Below are 21,884 nucleotides of genomic sequence, written 5' to 3'. Positions count from 1 at the left end.
TTGTCAGCCAGCAGACTGGCACTCAGACATGAACGCCACCCACAACAACCCATGCAGACACACACACCCAGCGTCAAACTGAAGTATAGTGCACACCTACAGTATACAGACACATTATTGAAGGGACAATCATCATTCCGTTGACAGGCTGCTTCCTGTCAACCCCAGTCTGATGTGTGGTCTTCATACTTCCACTACACTCAGTGTAGCGTCTGGACACACTCTGCACTTAGTTTTCTGTCATGCTCTGACCTTGGAAGGTGTTTACTCATTTACGTCTACATAGAGAAGAAAAATGGTGCATGTGCAGTATAATTTGCAGACAGACACATTTTAGTCATTTATCAGGCAATTCACAGTCGTGAGTGCATACATTTATGTACCAATTTGTTTTTGTTTTTTCATACTGGTCCTCTGTTGGAATTGAACCCACGACCTATGGCATTGCAAGAGCCATGGGCTACCGACTACGCCACACGGGACATTACAGTGAACTGCCTTGGACCCATTACCTTCTATGTGTTATGGTAGTCATGAACGCAAACAGAAATAGATCCTTTTTAAAGTACCACACACACACACACACTCCCCTCCATTTTGACCACGCCATCTGTCTTATCTCGGTAAGCAGACGCCTATAGATGTTGCTTTGGCTAGTCTTTCTCCTCCCTTCTTCCCTCTCTCCTCTCCTCTCTCGTTTGATTCCTCCCCGTGCCCTGGCTCTAAGGACCACCCCCTGTCAGCAGATATTAGTAGTCATTTTCAACACTGTGCTGAAAACCCAGTCTCTCTCTCTCTCTCTCTCTCTCTCTCTCTCTGTGTCTCTCTCTCTCTCTCTCTGTGTCTCTCTCTCTCTCTCTCTCTCTCCCTCTCTCCTTTAGAAGTGCTGAGCATCGGCATCCCCCCCTTCCTCCTCAGAGGGGGGCTACTGAGCCGAGAATGGGCAGAACAAGGGAATAAAGAGCAAAAATAAAAAGAGGGAGGATTTGTCTGACGCCCATTTTAATTAGAGTGCGTGCAGGCCCAATGTGATTTTTTTTCTCTCTCTCTGCGTGGCCACTCATGGCTGTACTGTAACTTCCTGCTAGGTCCCCTTCTTGAGTCAGGCAAAATCCCTATGGGCTACTATAGGCTATACATCTGCTATCTGCAAAGAGGTTTAAAGGTAGTAAGGACCCGAAGAAAGACGATCGACAATTGACCTGTGGTTACTTTGTTGAGATCACCAAAAGGACTCGTTACATATTCATGTCGTCCCTTTGAAAAATGTATGAGTCCAACACATTTCAAGGTTATCATTTTTTCAATGGCAAAATCTCATCATCCTATCGTCACAGACACCACCATCCAAACCCTTGACTCATTAAAACACTCTTTCGTCGCCTGCAGTCCCCTCTGACCTCAACCATTGGTTTACTGGCTCTTTTATTGACAAATGCTTGAACGACCTCCTGGAAACAGTTTCACTCTTAACCCCAATGAGTCCCGAAGCATTTGTGAGCCAGGTAGGTCGAGTGAAGCTATCGCTCACGACTCCACCGCAGCCCCGTATGCCGTGGCGCTGTCGTCTCACTGCCCTCTCCAGCTCGCTCTGATCACTCCTAAACCCTCTTTCTCTCCAAGACTGGCTGTTTGCGTGCCGTGGTGGCCCACAATGCTTTGCTGCGGCCCAATTAGAGTCCCGGCCACATTAGGATTCCTCCCACTTAGTGACGTGGCGCTGCCGACTGGTTAACTCGCTGCTACATGGTAGAGGTGGCTGTGCCACGCGACGGCCTAGTTTCTCAAACGAGTCAAACTTGATTAGAGATGAGACTTTGGGTCTGGAAGGACTGTGTGGAGACTCTTAGATCCGCTGTTGTCAACAGTGTTGTGGCTGAAGAATGGGTAAATGTGTTGGGGGGAAAACTGTGACATCGGGCCCAATGTGGATCACAATACTACACCCATCTCTCCAAGCCCTTGTGGTCGAGCAAAAATGGAGAGCTTTACTCCTCCTAGCCGGTCTAGACCCAAAGTTAACTTGTGGGAATGAAGCACTGCATTGCACTTCAAAGCCACTGATTTGAATGGGCGTGTTCATCGATTAGCATTAATCATGGGTGTTTACATAGAAGCACTGTGGTAATTGATGAATCGACTATTGTTAATTAAGAAACAGCTGGTGAACGTAACACATCTCGCCCGTCCTGCTCATGGCTCCTCCAAACGGTCAATGACGTCTACAATAAACCAGACAGGCTAAAACTGGAGGATCCTCCACCAACTGAAACACCAAACTTTACACGGTCTACCTTGACGACAGACAATACGGGGAACAGAGTGCTGAAGTGTGAGATAATAGAAGAGGGAAGGACTGAGAGAAGGAGCGGGAGAATGACATCCTTTGTCTATATGATCAGAGACGTTCTCCCATTGATCTCGGTGACAAAGGGAGAGCGGCGGAAGGAGAAAGTGGCGTCTCAATGAGAATGGATTGCATTTTAATATCGCTGCTCTTATTAATGATTAGCCTGGCCCTTGTTTCTACAGAGGCTGACAGGGCAGCATTAGAGCGACTTACAGCCTCATTTAGCACTAAGCCCTCCTCCGCTAGCCTGTTTACTATCTTCATTACCTGGCCATTAGAAGATGGTCAAACATCAGCATTAAAGCAGCCTGCCAGTTAGGCAGGAGGCAGGTGGTTGAGCAAAAGCAATGCCATGTGGATTGCAGTGCCCATTAGCTATTAGTTAGCTAGCTACTGTAGCAGCTTCTAGCTAATATGGCCCAATTAGCATAGGATAATCTATTAGCTGCTTATGAGCTACAGTAATGTTACAGTGTATTAGCTTCAAGCTAATATGGTCCGTTGCACTGTTTTCTGCCCCCAAACCTCGTTCGATGTTCCCCCAGCGTAGCAGACACGCTAAGGCCTTCAATGTTACTGCTGTTATGGCCTGATGTGTCCTCTGTTTCTCCTTAGAATTAGCCCCTTTGCTCTTTTATGGCCTCTTGTGGCAGATAAATAACACATGGACTCTCTCCCGGGGGAACCATTTCCCATTCATTCTACCTGCTCTGGAGTCTCCGAAAGGGCTCTCTGGTTGTATATCAAACTACATTTTCCCTTTGTCTCTCTCTCTTTCTCCTTCTTTCTCCTTCGAGAAGTGTATCTTCAACTCGTTCTTTTCGCTCTTTCTCTCGCTCTCTCTCGTTCCCTCCATCTCTCTCTCTCTCTCGTTCCCTCTCTCTGCAGTAGGGGACTTTGCCTCATATTAACTTCACACATTGTGTGATTAAACGTCTCTCGATCCAATTTCGTCCAACATTACATATGAAAACGGTTTTCGTGTGTGTGTGTGTGTGAGTGTGTGTGTGTGTGCGTGTGTGTGCGTGCGTGCGTGCGTGCGTGCGTGCGTGCGTGCGCTATCAAGTGTTGGACGACCACCATTTGTTTTGTTCTTGCAAATGTGCCCTTGTTCCAGTTGCTGCTCGGTGGTACCCAGCAGCATGTACAGTAGGTCTTTCACCCTTTATAATGGTGGGAATTGGCCTAGATGGATAGAGCTACATTGAAATGCTTCCTACTGAAGTCATATGAAAAACATATGCTTAAGCGCTATAGCAATTGAAAGGGAACAGTGTGGAGGTTATGGGGCAATTGTTAGACCAAATGTGAGGACACAGCAGTTCACTTGACACAAGACTGAATCCAAACATGTCACGGTTGAGTTTATGTGCATTGTACATGTACAGTACTTTTAGACACATTTATTTAACGAAATATGAAAATTGTCTGGAACATTCAGTGACATAATAAGAATATTCCTGGAAAATGTGGGGTAGGTGCCACATAAGAAAGATACAATTACAAGGGCTTGAGTGAGAGGACTAACAAGTGTCTCCAAGTGGACACACCCCTCTCCAAAGAACCCAAGTAGTTTCAAAGCATTTTTATGACTTAAAAAAAAGAGTCTTCAACTATAAGCTTTGAGCTCTCCTAGCTATGCCGTTGAGGAACTAGAGCGAGCACGCTTGTGGTAGTTTTGTTTGGGAACACGGCCCTGCATCTCCCTCTGTCACACAATTACTGTTGTTGTTTACGCAAGGATCTTAGTGTTAGGCTTCACAGGGTAATTCAGAGAAACAGATCTTAATTTTGGTGCGCATAGAATGGAGTCATGAATGGCATTCAGGAGCATGTTCTGCTGCAATTTTCTTCACACTAGACCAACATAGGCTGAACCTGTTCAGAACAACCCAGGGTTTTGACGCCATGTCATCGTGTATCTGCATCAAATATAGTGATCATAAACGTTGACACTGTATATGACAGGGGTTTTATGATATGGACATTAGAAGTGCACATTTAGATCCACGGGTGCTGGGCTTGCTTGTATGACATCAAAGCGGTATTTTATTGTCATCCTCAACGGCTCATCTTCCAAAGTACACAAGAGTCCAGCAATGTACAGCGTTTTCCTCACTCAGACAACAAAAGTAGCAGGAGGGATGCGGGCCACGTCTTGTTGTGTACGGGGCTCAAGTTCAGAACAGCTGTCAGTAAAAACCCATACGGAGCTGTGAAGTGCAGAGCTGGATCTCTACCATCATTACTTCACAGCCACTGCGTTCCAATTTAGGCACTTAACAGTGCCCAAATCTGCCATTTTCAACCCGTGTACTAGTGTAAAAGGTTAATGGAAGTGACTGGCTTCCTCGGGGCACTGTACTATTTCAGGGCTGGTTCCACCAGGCAGTGAAGTGGAAGACTCCCTCATTATGGCTTTGTTTACGGACCCATTATTTTCCCTCATAATCACCGTTCTTTGCCTCGGCGAACGCCACTGTGACACACTGCGAGTCAGCCATCGTCAGGGACAGCCTTTTGTTTTAGCCTCTTAGGCTGTGCTAATGTATAGCGTAGCCGGTAATTATTTTCCACTTTCTGTTGGTTAGTTTTCAATGTATTGCCCTTTTTTAGTAGATACATTTTGAACGTAATGTGTAAACGGAGCACTTCGCTGCAGCTGTTACCCGCTAGCGCAATTAGCATTAGCCGTCACCGTGACTTTGCTCATCGGAAGGCGATTCGTGCCGACTCGCCATAATACACCTCGATGACAGACGGATTCAGTTCTGCTGCCTTCATCAGAACCCATACTCTTTCACTCCGTCACTCACTCGTTCCCTGCCACACTTTACATAATCGGTCGGCTTCATTGGGAAAACCTATAAATAGCACCGAGGCTCAGTTGGTGAGGGAGAAGACGTTACAGTAAATATGTCTTTAATAAGCATTTCTCCCGCCGCCATATGTTGCTGCGTCAAACAGGGGGGGGGGTCCAATGACAGGTCCAATGCAGTCTAATCGCCCGTTTTTCTTCACCCAGTCTGGCATAGTCCTAATATACAGACGTCAATTACACAGCTCCACTGGTACAACATCCTACAGGCGATAGCTATAAAGCTGTTCTACCACTCATCTCGCCTGTCCGTGGCAGTTGTAGGCTGAATCCTTGCTTTACAGTGAAAGGCTTGTTCAATAAGTAGCACGGCAACACCTAGCTACCCTCTTGCTTTGCCTTTGATGGCATCCTGCTGTTACTATATTATTAGAAGGTTTAGTTAGTTGTCTGTTTTTGAGTCTGTCTCCTGTTTTTTGTTTTTTTGATATTGTTATTTTTGTTATTTTTTATATAACCTTTGTGCGCTTCGTGACACACATTGCACAGTAGGCCTTCTTGTATGATACTACTTTGTCTTTCTGTGTGTGTGTGTGTGACTGTACTGTTACACATGTTTGTTTGAATGGAAACTGTGTGTGTGTTTGTGTGTGTGTGTGTGTGTGTGTGTGGGACAAACATGCAGGTTTTCTCCATTAGCTGTATAGTATCGTCCCTGTGGACTTAGTTGCTGATACACTCTGTATAAACATCCTCTCTCGGTGGGTGACCATATCTCTTCCCCTCCAGGTAAAGGACCTGAAACGCTCTTCGCTGGCCAGAAGCTCAACGACAACGAGTGGCACATGGTGAAAGTGGTGCGCCGAGGAAAGAACTTCCAGCTATCTGTGGACAACGTCACGGTGGAAGGTCAGTGTCCACTCTCCACTGTTCGCCTCCACCTCTTCCCCCCTTAAGTGATAGAAAGGAGGAAAAGAGGGATAGGGGGCTGTTAGATAGGTGAGAGGAGGGATTAAGAGAGGGGGCATGATGATTGTTTGGGCTAGGGATGGAGAGATAGTTGGATGGCAGAAGGTCAGTGTCCACTCCCCACTGTCTACCACCACCCCACGGGGGTAGAATGGATGGATAGAGGGGTGTGGGGCGATAGGTGAGAGAAATGCAATAGATGATGAAGCCTGGGGCTATAAATGACCCTGTGTGACCTTGTTTCTGGTGGACACAAACCACAAAGAGAAGGCCTCTGGGCTGACCTTGTTTAGGACTACGGTGTTAACAAACTGGCCAAGCTCATTCCTGCTCAATTCCAGGAAGCAACAACATAATCACCAAGGGGACAGATCGGGAAACTATAGGTGTAGTGAAAGCTGGGCTCATAAGTTTATTTAGCTAGAGATTTACAGTTAAAGTCGGAAGTTTACATACACCTTAGCCAAATACATTTAAACTCAGTTTTTCACAATTCCTGAAATGTAATCGCAGTCAAAATTCCCTGTTTTAGGTTAGTTAGGATCACCATTTTATTTTAAGAATGTTAAATGTCAGAATAATAGTAGAGAGAATGATTTATTTCAGCTTTTATTTCTTTCATCACATTCCCAGTGTTTCAGAAGTTTAAATACACTTAATTAGTATTTGGTAGCATTGCCTTTAAATTGCTTAACTTGGGTCAAACATTTCTGGTGTAACTGAGTCAGGTTTGTCGGCCTCCTTGCTCGCTTACGCTTTTCAGTTCTGCACACACATTTTCTATAGGTTTGAGGTCAGGGCTTTATGATGGCCACTCCAATTCCTTGACTTTGTTGTCCTTAAGCCATTTTGCCACAACAAGACCCATTTGCGACCAAGCTTTAACTTCATGACTGATGTCTTGAGATGTTGCTTCAATATATCCACATAATTTTCCTACCTCATGATGCCAGCCATCTATTCTGTGATGTGCACCAGTCCCTCCTGCAGCAAAGCACCCCCACAACATGATGCTGCCACCCCCATGCTTCACGGTTGGGGTGGTGTTCTTCGGCTTGCAAGCCTCTCTCTTTTTCCTCCGAACATAACGATGTTCATTATGGCCAAACAGTTCTATTTTTGTTTCATCAGACCAAAAAGTACGATCTTTGTCCCCATGTGCAGTTACAAACCGTAGTCTGGATTTTTTAATGGCGGTTTTGGAGCAGTGGCTTCTTCCTTGCCGAGCAGCCTATCAGGTTATGTCGATATAGGACTTGTTTTACTGTGGTGTGGATGTAGATACTTTTGTACCTGTTTCCTCCAGCATCTTCACAAGGTACTTTGCTGTTGTTTTGGGATTGATTTGCACTTTTCGCACCAAAGTATGTTCATCTCTAGGAGACAGATGGCGTCTCCTTCCTGAGTGGTATGACGGCTGCGTGGTCCCATGGTGTTTTTACTTGCGTACTATTGTTTGTACAGATGAACGTGGTACCTTCAGGTGTTTGGCAATTGCTCCCAAGGATGAACCAGAATTGTGGAGGTCTACATTTTTTTTTCTGATGTCTTGGTTGATTTCTTTTGATTTTCCCATGATGTCAAGCGAAGAGGCACTGAGTTAGGCCTTGAAATACATCCACAGCTACACCTCCAACTGATTCAAATTATATCAATTTGAATCAAATTGTCCAAAATTAGCATAATTTTCTGGAATTTTCCACGCTGTTTAAAGCCACAGTTACCTTAGTGGAACCCCTAATATCTGTGTTACTGCCCAATCCAAGCCTTATACAAATGGATCTATTTAATATATAACATATTACACAGGGTGGTCAATTACCATATGGAACTCCTTCCCAATTGAAGCCCTACATAGACTATAGCATCCTGTGAAGATGCTAGTCTTTATAACATGCATTTATTTATGTCCCCAATGTTTTAATTGTTGTCTGTAGATTGTTTATAAGGAGGGCTGTATCTGCATCCCTGCAGTTGAATAATTGGGCGTTACTAGCTCCGGACATTGAAGATTGTAGGAGGCAATTGACCACACCCCATCCCATCATCAGGTCTTAATTCAGGCCAGATGTTCACTCAGACCTTGTTAAAAGATACCGACCCTACCATTACGCTTGTTTACATTGTGCTGCACTGGGGTTGGAAGGCATTAATGGTTTCATTATTAAGAAACCATGTAGCCGGTGTCAAATACCGGCTACATTTTTCTGTGACCAACAGATGCATATCTGTATTCCCAGTCATGTGAAATCCATAGATTATGGCCTAATGAACGTATTTCAATTGACTGATTTCCTTATATGAACTGTAACTCAGTAAATCTTTGAAATTGCTGGTTTATATTTTTCTTCAGTGTGGTAGGAATTTAGTTTGCAGTTTAGTTAGACACTTTTAGCCTCTTTTTTTTAAAGTAATTGTATCACCACCGTGTTTTAGATTTCTATATTTATTCCAACATATTCCATCCCATTGTATCATTATTTCATAACCAGGGTATAAAGCTTTTCCTGATCAGGCCACATGGTTAAGAAAGGTCAATGCCTTTAATATAACATATTCCCATGTCCTCCTTCACCCTCCAGGCCAGATGACGGGTGCCCACACGCGGCTGGAGTTCCACAACATTGAGACTGGCATCATGACCGAGCGTCGCTTCATCTCCGTGGTGCCCTCCAACTTCATCGGTCACCTCCAGGGCCTGACAGTCAACGGCGTGCCCTACCTGGATCAGTGCAAGAACGGTGACATCTCCTACTGCGAACTCAACGCCCGCTTTGGCATGCGCCACATCATCGCCGATCCGGTGACGTTTCGAACGAAGGCAAGCTATCTAGCGTTGGCTACTTTGCAGGCCTACGCCTCCATGCACCTCTTCTTTCAGTTCAAGACCACCACGTCGGACGGCCTGCTGCTCTTCAACTCGGGGGATGGCAGCGACTTCATCGTTGTGGAGCTGGTCAAAGGGTGAGTCTGGACGTTTGAAGGGTGTTGACATAAATATAAGTGTTGGCTTGTTAGCTTACCCTGAAAATTGTAATGTGGTTTTGCTTATTGTGCCCACTAGGCCTACACCACATGGGCACATCTTAATCATATGATAATGGAAAACATAACAAATGATGTAGATGTATATGTTGTGAAACAAATAGATGCAGTGAAAATGAAAAAGTCCTGTATAAGTTCCACTAAGATATGTTTTTCTACAATTCTATGAAACTATGCTGGTTGGAGGCAGTTCACTCTTTTTCTCAATGAGCAATACTATTCATTTTGGTTCATGGCTCTGTTGAATGCCCAGAACAGGCTATTATTATCGGGCAGAAACAGCAGTTGGAGAAAATATTTCACTTTCTAATTTGTAAATATCAGATGCCTTCCCAGCTGTACATACAATCCATACGCCCCCATAGACGTTAAGGTTGAACAAAATCTATTTATTTGGTCTGACAAAAACGAGTTTAGTTGTTAAAACTCTGAATGCAGACTTGAATAATAGGACACCTGAAATAGCACCGATCTGAACAGTGTGTTATATCACCTTTCAGCACAAAGACAAAGCAGAGCAGGAATAAACACATCCGATATACTGTACATTGCTCTGGCAAACTAGTCACCAACAGATGATACGAAAGGAAATAATTTTGTGCATGAACGAAACATGCCATCTTGTCCGCCTCTGGCAACTGGACAGGAAAAGTTCTATTCAGATTTTCTGAGGGGGACATATTTTTTTCTGTACATTTCAAAACTTAAAATTACACAAAGAATATAATTTCTGAGCGGCTGTACATTATGTGAGGTCGGGCAATTTCTGCTCTGCAAGCTTGCCATTGCACAGCTGGCGGTTCGGCGCACTTCAGCCCTACACCACCCTCTCCTTCGACCAAAGAGAGAGCGAGAGAGAGAGAGCAGCCTTTTCTTTTTCTTCCCCCATCGCCTTTATAAGAAGTCCAAGATAGGCACCAGGGGCTGAGTGAAAAACCTGCTGTTTAAATATAACAAAGGTTGGAGTGAGACCGACTCACCCTGCCGCCTTGGACTCTGGCTTCATCCATTGAACAGCCTTAACTATACTGAAAGTACTGTATCCTTATGGCGTCGTCTTTGACTGAAGAAACTGGTTCTTTTTCAAAAGAGCCAAACACCCAAATATTCAACTTGCTAGGCTAGACCTGTCTTTGTCTGGTTTATACCTCTTTCAAAGAACTATGCTCTGTGAGTGACATTCTGATGTTGGTTTGGTCAAACTGACTGTGACCGATGAGGTGATAGTGATATAATTTGAAGCACCTTTACCCCGTTTGTCCCTTTCATTCACTCTCTGTCTCATATATAAACACGCGCACATCTACAGTTATTTCCTAAAAGTCTCTTACAATCTGTGCTTACAGCTACGTCCACTATGTCTTTGACCTCGGCAACGGCCCGTCGCTGATGAAGGGTAACTCGGACAAGCCGCTCCACGACAACCAGTGGCACAACGTGGTGGTCTCCCGGGACGCCAACAACGTGCACACGCTCAAGATTGACTCCCGCACCGTCACCCAGCACTCCAATGGAGCCCGCAACCTGGACCTCAAAGGTAGGGGGCACTATTCCGTATCCCCTTTTCTGTAGGCTACTACTGTAGCTGATGGGTCCTCCGTGGCTCATTGACCTTTCCACTACTATGGTCATTGGAGTCACTATTAGTACTGCAAAAACACCTACATAAAATGTATAATACTATATTTAAATACTAATAGCAGCAATATGTGATTGCTACACCCAATTTTTTACTTTGGAATTAAAGCTTTATATATCTATTGAATATTGGAGAATACAACTGTTGTTCCCCCTTCAGAACTCAACATATAAGCTTGTTTTACTCCACTGTTTGAAAACATTCCAATTGTAAACAAGCACTGTAACGCCTCAAAACATGGTTACAACTAAAATGTTGATATCGTGGCTTGATATGAATTTGAGAGTGGTTCCATTTCTCCTGCCCCATTCTTCAGCTGTTTACCAAAACTGAGGCGGGTCGCCAACCTTATTGTTTTAACTGGAGATTTCCCCTTTATGTAGCTGAAGAAAGCAAATTTGTGCGCGAGTGCATTTTGAGTTGAACAATGTGGCTCAATCTCTGTAGACTTTTGGGGAAGGTTTTAGAGGCCATATAGGGATTGCTCTGGAAAAAAAATGTTTCAGAAACGTTCATGACTGATAAGTATTTTTTAAACCTCCTGCTTTGGGCTGGATGTTTCCATGTGTACTTCATACATTAATAATAATGTATGACCAGAATTACTGTCAATTAGCCACGAAATCCCTAGATTGAAAGCGACTTGTTTTCTGGAAGCTTTGCAGTGCCATTTTCCCAAAATGTTCAGCCTCCTAGCAATTAGAGTTCATGCAAATGAGCTTCAGCCCCTTGCCATTTGAGTGAAAGCTGGCAAGATGCACACAGAGCAGAGTGAGAGCAATGACCTGGTGACCTGATACTGTATCTACAGCTATACAGGTAGCCTGCTGGTTAAGAGCGGTGGGCCAGTAACTGAAACGTTGCTGGTTCGAATTCCAGAGAGGACTAGGTGAAAAATATCTGTACCCTTGAGCAAGACACTTAACCCCAATCGCTCCTTGTTGGATACTTTCTGGACTCTATTTTGAATCATGTTCCTCTTAATAGAACTTGAGACCAAACTGCTCTCTGTGACTTTCAAACGTTTATTCACCAAGGGTATCATAAGCAAATGCACCAAATTTGAACATTACAGAAAGCTCTGATCTATTTTCCCACCCGCACATCCAATGGCAATTGTCCATAGCTGTCCAGTACCCGACACACACCTCACAAAGCAGTGATTTGCTTCTGGCTCCTTGACGCTTCGGGCGCTAGAGCCCAGCTTTTCTTTATTTTATCCACTCAAAAGTATATTAAATTAGCATGCCTACACACATGACGTTTCCCATGACATCTAAGTTACGTTTCTAAATACTAATGAACACAATATGATCAACTAGACAAATTACAAAACATGGACACATCAATGGATACATAATTACACAATTATGTTTGATTAACTGAATAGGCTTTACAAAGCAGAACGGTTGCTGGATCAAATCCCCGAGCTGAACAAGGTAAAAATGTGTCTTTCTGCCCCTGAACAAGGCAGTTAACCCACTGTTCCCTGGTAGGCCGTAATTTTAAATAAGAATTTGTTCTTAATAACTGAATTGCCTAGTTAAATAAAGGTTACATTTAAAAAAATTAAGTATATATATTTTTTGGGGGAAGCCTAACATGTAATCAAAATTAAATCAAATGTTATTTGTCACATGCTTCATAAACAGCAGGTGTAGACTAACAGTGAGATGCTTACTTACGGGCCCTTCCCAACAATGCAGAGAAAAAAAGAGAACTCATATAAAAAGCACAACACTAGGAATAAATACTCAATGAGTAATGATAATTTGGCGATATACACAAGGTACCAGTACCGAGTCGATGTGCAGGGGTACAAGGTAATTGAGGTAGATAAAGTGACTACGCAACAGGATAGATAATAAACACCAGCAGCAGCGTATGTGATGAGTCAAAAAGGGTCAATGCAGATAGTTAAATAGCTAACCAATAGCTACCTAGACTAACTATTTAGCAGTCTTATAGCTTGAGGGTAGAATCTGTTCAGGGTCTTGTTGGTTCCGGACTTGGTGCATCGGTACCGCGTGTCTTGCGGTAGCAGAGGGAACAGTCTATGACTTGAGTGGCTGGAGCCTTTGACAATTTTTAGGGCCTTCCACTGACACTGCCTGGTACAGAAGTCCGGGAAGGGAGCATGACCCCACTGACATACTGGGATGTACGCATTACCCTCTTTAGCACCTTGCAGTTGGATGCCAAGCAGTTGCCAAGATACTCTCAATGGTGCAGCTGTAGAAAGCCTTTATGACTGTGTTGATGTGTGTGGACCATGATAATTCCTTAGTGATGTGGACACAGAGGAACTTGAAGCTCTCGACCCGCTCCACTACAGCCCATCAATGTGGATGGGGACGTGCTCGGCCCAAGATCAGCTCCTTTGTCTTGCTGTAGTTGAGGGAGAGGTTGTTGTCCTGGCACCACACTGCCAGGTCACTGACCTCCTCCCTATAAGCTGTCTCATCGTCGTCAGTGATGAGGCCAACCCGCGTCGTGTCGTCAGCAAACTTAATGATGGTGTTGGAGTCGTACACAGCCACGTACTCAATGGTGAATCGGGAGTACAGGAGGGGACAAAGCACACACCTGAGGGGCCCCCTTGTTGAGGGTCAGCATGGCAGATGTGTTGTTGCTTACCCTAACCACCTGGGGGCAGATCCAGTTACAGAGGGAGGTGTTCAGTCCCAGGGTCCTGAGCTTAATGATGAGCTTTTAGGGCACTATGGTGCTGAACGCTGAGATATAGCCCTGGAGCTATAGTCAATGAACAGCATTCTCATATATGTGTTCCTCTTGCTTGTCCAGGTGTGAGAGGGCAGCGTGGAGTGCAATGGAAATTGCGTCATCTGTGGATATGTTGGGGCGGTATGTGAATTGGAGTGGGTCCAGGGTGTCTAGTATGATGGTGTTGATGTGAGTCAAGACCAGCCTTTCAAAGCATTTCATGGCTACGGGGAGATAGTCAATTAGACTGATTACCTGGTCAGCGCCTGATCTGAGTACGCATCCTGGTAATCCATCTGGCCCCGTGACCTTGTGAATGTCAAAATGTTTAAAGGTGTAATTCACATCGGCCACAGAAAACGATATCACACATTCATCTGGAACAGCTGGTGCTCTCATGCATGGTTCAGTGTTGCTTGCCCTGAAGCAATTATAGAAGGAATTTAGCTCGTCTGGTAGGCTCTCGTCACTGGGCAGCTCGCGGCTGGGGTTCCCTTTGTTATCTGTGATAGTTTGCCAGCCCTGTAGTTGTAATGGTATTCCTGTGGTGAAGTAGAGGCGGACCAAAACGCAGCGTGGTTATATTGATTCATGTTTAATAAAAAAAGATAAACACGAACACTACAAAACAATAAACGTGGAAAACCAAAAACAGCCCTATCTGGTGCAAAACACAGAGACAGGAACAATCACCCACAAACACACAGTGAAACCCAGGCTACCTAAATATGGTTCCCAATCAGAGACAATGACTAACACCTGCCTCTGATTGAGAACCATATCAGGCCAGACATAGAAATAGACAAACAAGACATCCAACATAGAATGCCCACTCAGATCACACCCTGACCAACCAAAACATAGAAACATACAAAGCAAACTATGGTCAGGGTGTGACAGTAGTAGGATTCGATCTTAGTCCTGTATTGATGTTTTGACTTTTTGATGGCTCGTCGGTGGTCGTAGCAGGATTTCTTATAAGCTTCTGGAGTAATGTCCGTAGCTCTAGCTTTTAGCTGCGGTTGTTGCCTATAATCCATGGCTTCTGGTTGGGATATGTACGAACGGTCACTGTGGGGAAGATGTCGTCGATGCACTTATTAAGTCGCTCTGGCTAAGAGCATTTGCTAAATGACTAAAATCAAATATGTAAAAATGTATATGTGACACAGTATGCAATTTCTGGGCATCATAAGTGCTACTTTCAGAACTACATTACTGGCTATAAAGTATACAAAAGTACCAGAGAATCTCTTTAATCAAGTCACTATTGTCAATATTGAGCACATACATAGCCTCAATATCCCCTCATTTAGGCCTTCTGTCTTTAGTTCTCTCCAGCTTTCAGTGGGTTACTCTTTGTTTAAAGTGGTGTTCCATTGGCATACACAGTCTGAAATATTCAACCATGCCAGCAGAGAATGCTCACAGAAACAACCATCTGTGTCTTATGAAAGATTGATCCCAATAGAGTAATGTCAAGACTGAGCTGTCTTCACACTCACTCATCCGGAACTTTAACATGGATATGACTCGTGGATGTCACTCAGTGACATGTCTTTCATGTACTGTCATGCAGCGATGAGAAGAAAAGTCTCAGAAGGTGCTGAAAAGCTGTGGACTATCTCATGGTTTACAGTAAAATCCTGGTGTGTGTGTACCCGTATGCTCCCTTCGTTTATGCGTGAGAGTGTACACACGTCCACACGTGCGCACTGTTAGTTATTCATTCTTATTCTATTTGTTCAGCTTTCAAAAGTATGCCAGCTCAGGAGGCTTGGGGGCTGCGTTCAGGTTAGGCAGAGTAGCGAAACCTGCTCCCAGTGCCAAGAGCAAATCTGCCTGCCAAACATGTGGACAGGAAGCAAAAGTCTGGCAGCGGCAGCCAGCCAGTGCCAGCCCACCGCGCCAGCCCACCGTGCCAACCCACCGTGCCAACCCACCCTCTTCACCTTGATATTTGATCCTTTCCCCAGCCAATCTGCCCCTCCGAAGATGAACTGAAACTCATGCGTCTCCTAAGAGATCGAAGAGGGAAAACAACGACAGTATCGACACAAACCCCACGCATTCCTCCTCCTCCTTCTAGATATGTCTCTCTTTTTTCTGTTTTTATTTGAAAAACAAGGTTCAGACACACATGGCATTTTCACATTGAGTATAAAGAAAAAGAGCACAATAGAAGTTGAAATGCATAAAACAAAAATGTAAGACGTGCAGTGTGTGTCATAAATATTAAAGGTCTCAATAATTCTGCATTTCCCAATGAATTTTCTACTCTAATTATTAATGGTTGAACATGGGGATGTTATTACAGTACATTATTTTTCCACTTTGACCATTAAACAAAATCAGATCTTAATGGTGTTATATAGTCAAACTATTTTGACCAAATCTGCAGTCTCAGAGAAGAGGTCAGCCTCTCCATCACATAGATCTCAAGTATTACATCTATCCACTCATCTGCCTCTGGGCACCTCCAATTGTAGCAATTTTCTTGTCAGGGCTTTCGTACTTGCTAGTAGGAGTAACCCAATCAAATGTTTGTCTAACGCATCCCTTAGATCAAATGTAATGACCTCACCTCTGCATGGGCCTTCAACCTTAAATATGGCTTCCATGTATTTATGCACATCCTGCCTACAAGCTTAGGGCATTTTCAAAATATGTGGTAATGGTTTGCCTCATTAGATCCACATAATCTCCAACATCCCGTTCCATTACCCTGATGTCTTTTCTGCAGATGAGTGGTTAAGAATCACATAATATTTTCCATCCAAATTCCCTCCATGTCAATGAGCTTGTTAATTTCCATTGTGATCGACATAAGGTTTCCCACTCCTCAACAGAAATTACCATGTTCCCCCACCCTTTCCCATTTCTTCTTTATGTATAGTGTATTTTGAGATTTGGTCATTATGAAGCCATTGAATAGTCTAGAGATACTTTTGCTGCATGCCCTGTTCTATAGTCCGATGGCGAATTTGGAGATATCTATAGAAATCTTGACCTTTTTTAAATTTTAAGTATTTCACCTTTATTTAACCAGGTAGGCAGGCTGAGAACAAGTTCTCATTTGCAACTGCGACCTGCCCAAGATAAAGCATAGCAGTGTGAACAGACAACACAGAGTTACACATGGAGTAAACAATTAACAAGTCAATAACACAGTAGAAAAAAAGGGGAGTCTATATACATTGTGTGCAAAAGGCATGAGGAGGTAGGCGAATAATTACAATTTTGCAGATTAACACTGGAGTGATAAATGATCAGATGGACATGTACAGGTAGAGATATTGGTGTGCAAAAGAGCAGAAAAGTAAATAAATAAAAACAGAATGGGGATGAGGTAGGTGAAAATGGGTGGGCTATTTACCAATAGACTATGTACAGCTGCAGCGATCGGTTAGCTGCTCAGATAGCAGATGTTTGAAGTTGGTGAGGGAGATAAAAGTCTCCAACTTTTTGCAATTCGTTCCAGTCACAGGCAGCAGAGTACTGGAACGAAAGGCGGCCAAATTAGGTGTTGGCTTTAGGGATGATCAGTGAGATACACCTGCTGGAGCGCGTGCTACGGATGGGTGTTGCCATCGTGACCAGTGAACTGAGATAAGGCGGAGCTTTACCTAGCATGGACTTGTAGATGACCTAGAGCCAGTGGGTCTGGCGACGAATATGTAGCGAGGGCCAGCCGACTAGAGCATACAAGTCGCAGTGGTGGTTGGTATAAGGTGCTTTAGTGACAAAACGGATGGCACTGTGATAAACTGCATCCAGTTTGCTGAGTAGAGTGTTGGAAGCAATTTTACTTTCCAAAGACACTGTATGCATATGTTGGTCCCAGGTGGGGACGTAGGGGCGTGGATCAGAAAACCAGTCAGTATCTGGTGTGACCATTTGCCTCATGCAGCGCGACACATCGCCTTCGAATAGAGTTGATCCGGCTGTTGAATATGGCCTGTGGAATGTTGTCTTACTCCTTGCTAGTTGCTGGATATTGGCTGAAACATAATGTGATGGCGGCGGATGAATGGCACGCCAATGGGCCTCGGGATCTGGTCACAATATCACTCTTGCATTCAAATTCCCATCAATAAAATGCAATTGTGTTTGTTGTCAGTAGCTCATGAATGCCCATACCATAACCCCACCACCACCATGGAACACTTGTTCACAACGTTGACATCAACAAACCGCTCGCCCACATCACGCCATACACGTGGTCTGCGGTTGTGAGGCTGGTTGGACTTGGAATTGGACTGCCAATTCTCCATAACGACGTTGGAAGCGGCTGATGGTAGAGAAATTATCATTCAATTCTCTGGCAACAGCTCTGGCAGACATTCCTGCGGTCAGCATGCCAATTGCGCACTCCTTGACATCAGTGGCATTCTGTTGTGTGATAAAACTGCACATTTTAGGTGGCTTTTATTGTCCCCAGCACAGGGTGCACCTGTGTAATGATCATGCTGTTTAATCAGCTTCTTGATATGCCACAACTGTCAGGTGGATGGATTATCTTGTCAAAGTAGAAATATACAACAGGGATATAAACACATTTCTGCACAAAATGTGAGAGAAATGAGCTTCTTTTGCATATGGAACATTTCTGAAATATTTTATTTCAGGTCATGAATCATGGGACCAACTTGTTGCGTTTATATTTTTGTTCAGTGTAGTTTGTAATCCAAATGGAGGACAGAGATTGGCCTGTGTTTTCCATAATGTGGTCTATGTTTCCCTTCCTTCAGTGTAACTGAAATTAGGGCCTCTATCCATGAGGAGGGGATGTCACCCTTCTGAAATTCCCAGTTACAGGCTGCAAGTAAACTTGAGATAATCTGCTCTCTAAATGATGTATACCATTCAGAGATGAAACCGTCTGTACCCAGGGATTTGGTTTCTTTTAGTCTAGCAGTAGCTGTATTTTATTACTCTGTGGTAAATTCAGAGGCTACCATCCCGTTCTGTAAGTCATTGTCAAAGCTCTGTTGTATCTCTTCCATTATATGTTGAATTGTTTTGGTTTGGGGGTTGCTTATCTTATAGATAGTATTATCTGCTTGTTGTTTTTGCAATCTATAGGCTAGTTGTTTCATAGGCTTACCGTCTACTGCTTCTGCTGTACTTCTTGTGAATACATTTAATACATTTCATTCTTGATCTTTTGAATTTCTTGTTTCACATTGGGATCTAAAGTGTTCGAGTGATACCTTTTAGACGTGTCTCTATTTGTAATTCTTCTGGTGGTCCGACGGTGAAAAGCACTTGACTTTCATTAGAGATATGTTGACGATTATCACAGTCACTTTTCGGGGGGAGAAGCCTCTTTTTCTTGTCTCTGTGATAACCTTGAGTTTGGGACAGGAGGGGGGGGGGGGGGCTTATGAAGCAGAGGGGCCCACCCAGGGGTACCGGCGGGTATGAGAAGTCAGAAGATCAAAAAGCCAACCCAGGGCTTTTTCAAGGCATGGTTTATTGATGGGGTACTTCCTTCTCTCTCCGCCAGTACCTTCGTCTACATGGGTTACTGGTGCAATAGGCTGTGTTAATCACGGAGTGGGGTGGTTTTAGAGGATTGGTGCAGTGCTAGATAGATTGGGGAGGGTAGTGAGCACACATATCCCTGGATGTAGTTGATAAGAGGGAAGAATCAGGAGTCACATGGATGGAGAACAGGTATAAGTAGGGAGCATGTATACTTTCTATAGCAAGCAGCCTGATTTGCATGCATATGAATCTCAAAGTATGTGATCAGACATGTGGATGAAATACTCTCATCCCCATTGTTATATTCATAGTCCTTTTGCTGCATATCTGCCCCAATGATGTACTAATGTGACAAAATGATATACTGTATCTCTGTCATTTGGATGGAGTTTGTCAAAAAGACTATGCATGATTGGTGACTATCTATGACAGATTGACATCTGTCAGTCAAGAGGCAGACTTGAGACAGAAGACAACCGGGGAGGAAAAACAAGATGAGGGTCAGAAGACAAGAGATTACTCACAGCCTCAAACTGGGGACAGTATCTCGATAGTCTAAAATAGATGACTCTGTCTCATCGCCTTCAGCTGCACTGACCTGACAAAACAGGAAGGCTGTAAGCAACATGGTTTTCACCTCTCCTGTCCTTTCAGATCAGTGCACATGAAGTCGAGGAGGAGAGGAAGACTATTGAGATTCAGTGTGGGCATATAAATGGCCGTCACAAACAAAGCAAAGACCCTACATTGCTAACAGTCTTATTTGCATATTCTAAAATGTGTGAAATTATCTACTATTACCAAGATGGCGCCGACAGAGATGGTCGCCTCTGTTCGAATCCTTAGGAAACTATGCAGTATTTTGTTTTTTATGTAGTATTTCTTACATTGTTAGCCCAGAAGATCTTACGTGTTATTACATACAGCCTGGAAGAACTATTAGATATAAGAGTGACGTCAATTTACCAACATTATGACCAGAAATACAACTTTCCCGAAGCGGATTCTTTGTTCGGACCACCACCCAGGACATTGGATCTAATCCCAGAGGCCGACCCAAAACAACATCGCCGCCTTAGAGGTAGACGAAGTGGCCTCCTGGTCAGACTTCGAAGGCGTGCACACCACCCACCGCTTCTGAGTATATTACTCGCCAACAGTAGTGGGCTTGATTACCAACAACAACGAGACAGCCTACAGGGAGGAAGTGAAGGCACTAGGAGTGTGGTGTCAGGAAAACAACCTCTTACTCAATGTCAACCAAACAAAGGAGATGATCATGGACTTCAGGAAACAGCCGACGGGACAACAGTGGAGAAGTGGAAAGTTTTATGTCCCTCGGCGTACACATCACCGACAAACTGAAATGGTCCACCCACATACAGAGTGTGGTGAAGAAGGCGCAACAACACCTCTTCAACCTCAGGAGGCTGAAGAAATTTGACTTGACACCTAAAACCTTCACAAACTTTTACAGATGCACAATTGAGAGCATCCTGTTGGGCTGTATCACCGCCTGGTACGGCAACTGCACCGCCTTCAACAGAAAGGCTCTCCAGAGGGTGGCGCATCACCGGGGTCAAACTACTTGCCCTCCAGGACACCTACAGCACCCGATGTCACAGGAAGGATAAAAAGATCATCAAGGACAACAACCACCCGAGCCACTGCCTGTTCACCCCGTTACCACCCAGAAGGCAACGTCAGTACAGGTGCATGAAAGATGGGACCGAGAGACTGAATAACAGCTTCCATCTTAAGGCCATCAGACTGTTAAACAGCCATTACTAACACAGAGAGGCTGCTGCCTACATACAGACTCGATTTACTGGCCACATTAACAAATGGATGTAAGTTTTAGACAGATCCAATGAACCATTGCATTTCTGCTCAAAATGTAGTATCAAGACTGCCCTAATGTGCCTAAATGGTTTATGAATACATTTTAAAGTTCATAACTGTGCACTCTCCTCAATCAATAGCATGGTATTATTTCACTAATAGCTACTGTAAATTGGACAGTGCAGTTAGATTTAAGAAATTAAGCTTTCTGAAAATTTCAGATATGTCTATGTCCTGGGAAATGTACTTGTTACTTCCAACAGCCTACGTTAGCTCACGTTACCCACCGATCCTGTAGAGGTTTTAATCTTTAGCATTAAGCTTTGTGTGTTGTTTTATTCTTATTTCTTATTTTTCTTCCGTGCCTTTATATTTGTCTGCTGTGCTCCAGACTGTAGGGGATAGAGGCTGCGGAGCCGTAGCGCTGGCGGGAAGAGTAATCGGTGTAAATCTTGTTTCCTAGGACCTTTACTAGGGAGTGATGTCTCTATCCACAATCCCCTTGTCTAATTGTACATTCAGACGTTGTTCCGAAGGCCTCGCCCAATTCCCAGACGGAGACGTCGGCAACTCCCATCTCTACCATCACATCTCTATCCAATACACATAGACATGGAAACATGGAGAGCAGAAAATTACAGACACACACACGCATGTCCCACACATGCACGACACACACACATCTATCCCTAATCACAAACATACCTATCACCCTGTAGTCGGCAGCAGTCACACCTACATAGCTGTTTGTATCAAACAGTGTGTGTGTGTGTGCGTGTGTGCGTGTGCGTGTGCGTGTGCGTGTGCGTGTGCGTGTGTGTGTGTGTGTGTGTGTGTGCACGGCACTTCAAACAGAACAGTCTAAAAGCATCGCAACTGTGTGTAATTGTCCTGAGAAAATAGGTTGTCTCTTTTCTTTTCAAATTTCTTTGGGGGTTCTAAAGTGATTGTTTGAGGGATGGAATCCTCAAGCATCCAGATTGTCAGTTTAAGCGTGATGGGGAAAC

The 21,884-nt window shown here is 44.1% G+C and overlaps 1 protein-coding gene across 1 annotated transcript in view; it reads left to right on the top strand.

Annotated features, from left to right (window-relative positions):
- Window positions 1-21,884, top strand: part of LOC115138164 (neurexin-2-like) — a 599,118-nt gene that overhangs the window by 96,982 nt on the left and 480,252 nt on the right. The window contains exons 8-10 of the mRNA XM_065025518.1: window positions 5,946-6,077; window positions 8,720-9,101; window positions 10,529-10,719. Coding sequence (XP_064881590.1) covers window positions 5,946-6,077; window positions 8,720-9,101; window positions 10,529-10,719 — 705 coding nt within the window. The remainder of the gene's footprint in view (window positions 1-5,945; window positions 6,078-8,719; window positions 9,102-10,528; window positions 10,720-21,884) is intronic.

The sequence above is a fragment of the Oncorhynchus nerka genome, linkage group LG12, assembly GCF_034236695.1.
Source record: "Oncorhynchus nerka isolate Pitt River linkage group LG12, Oner_Uvic_2.0, whole genome shotgun sequence".
In the NCBI taxonomy this organism is placed as follows: Eukaryota; Metazoa; Chordata; class Actinopteri; order Salmoniformes; family Salmonidae; genus Oncorhynchus; species Oncorhynchus nerka.
The sequence above is the reverse complement of the archived record's forward strand: the minus strand, read 5'-3'. Positions and strand labels throughout refer to the sequence as shown.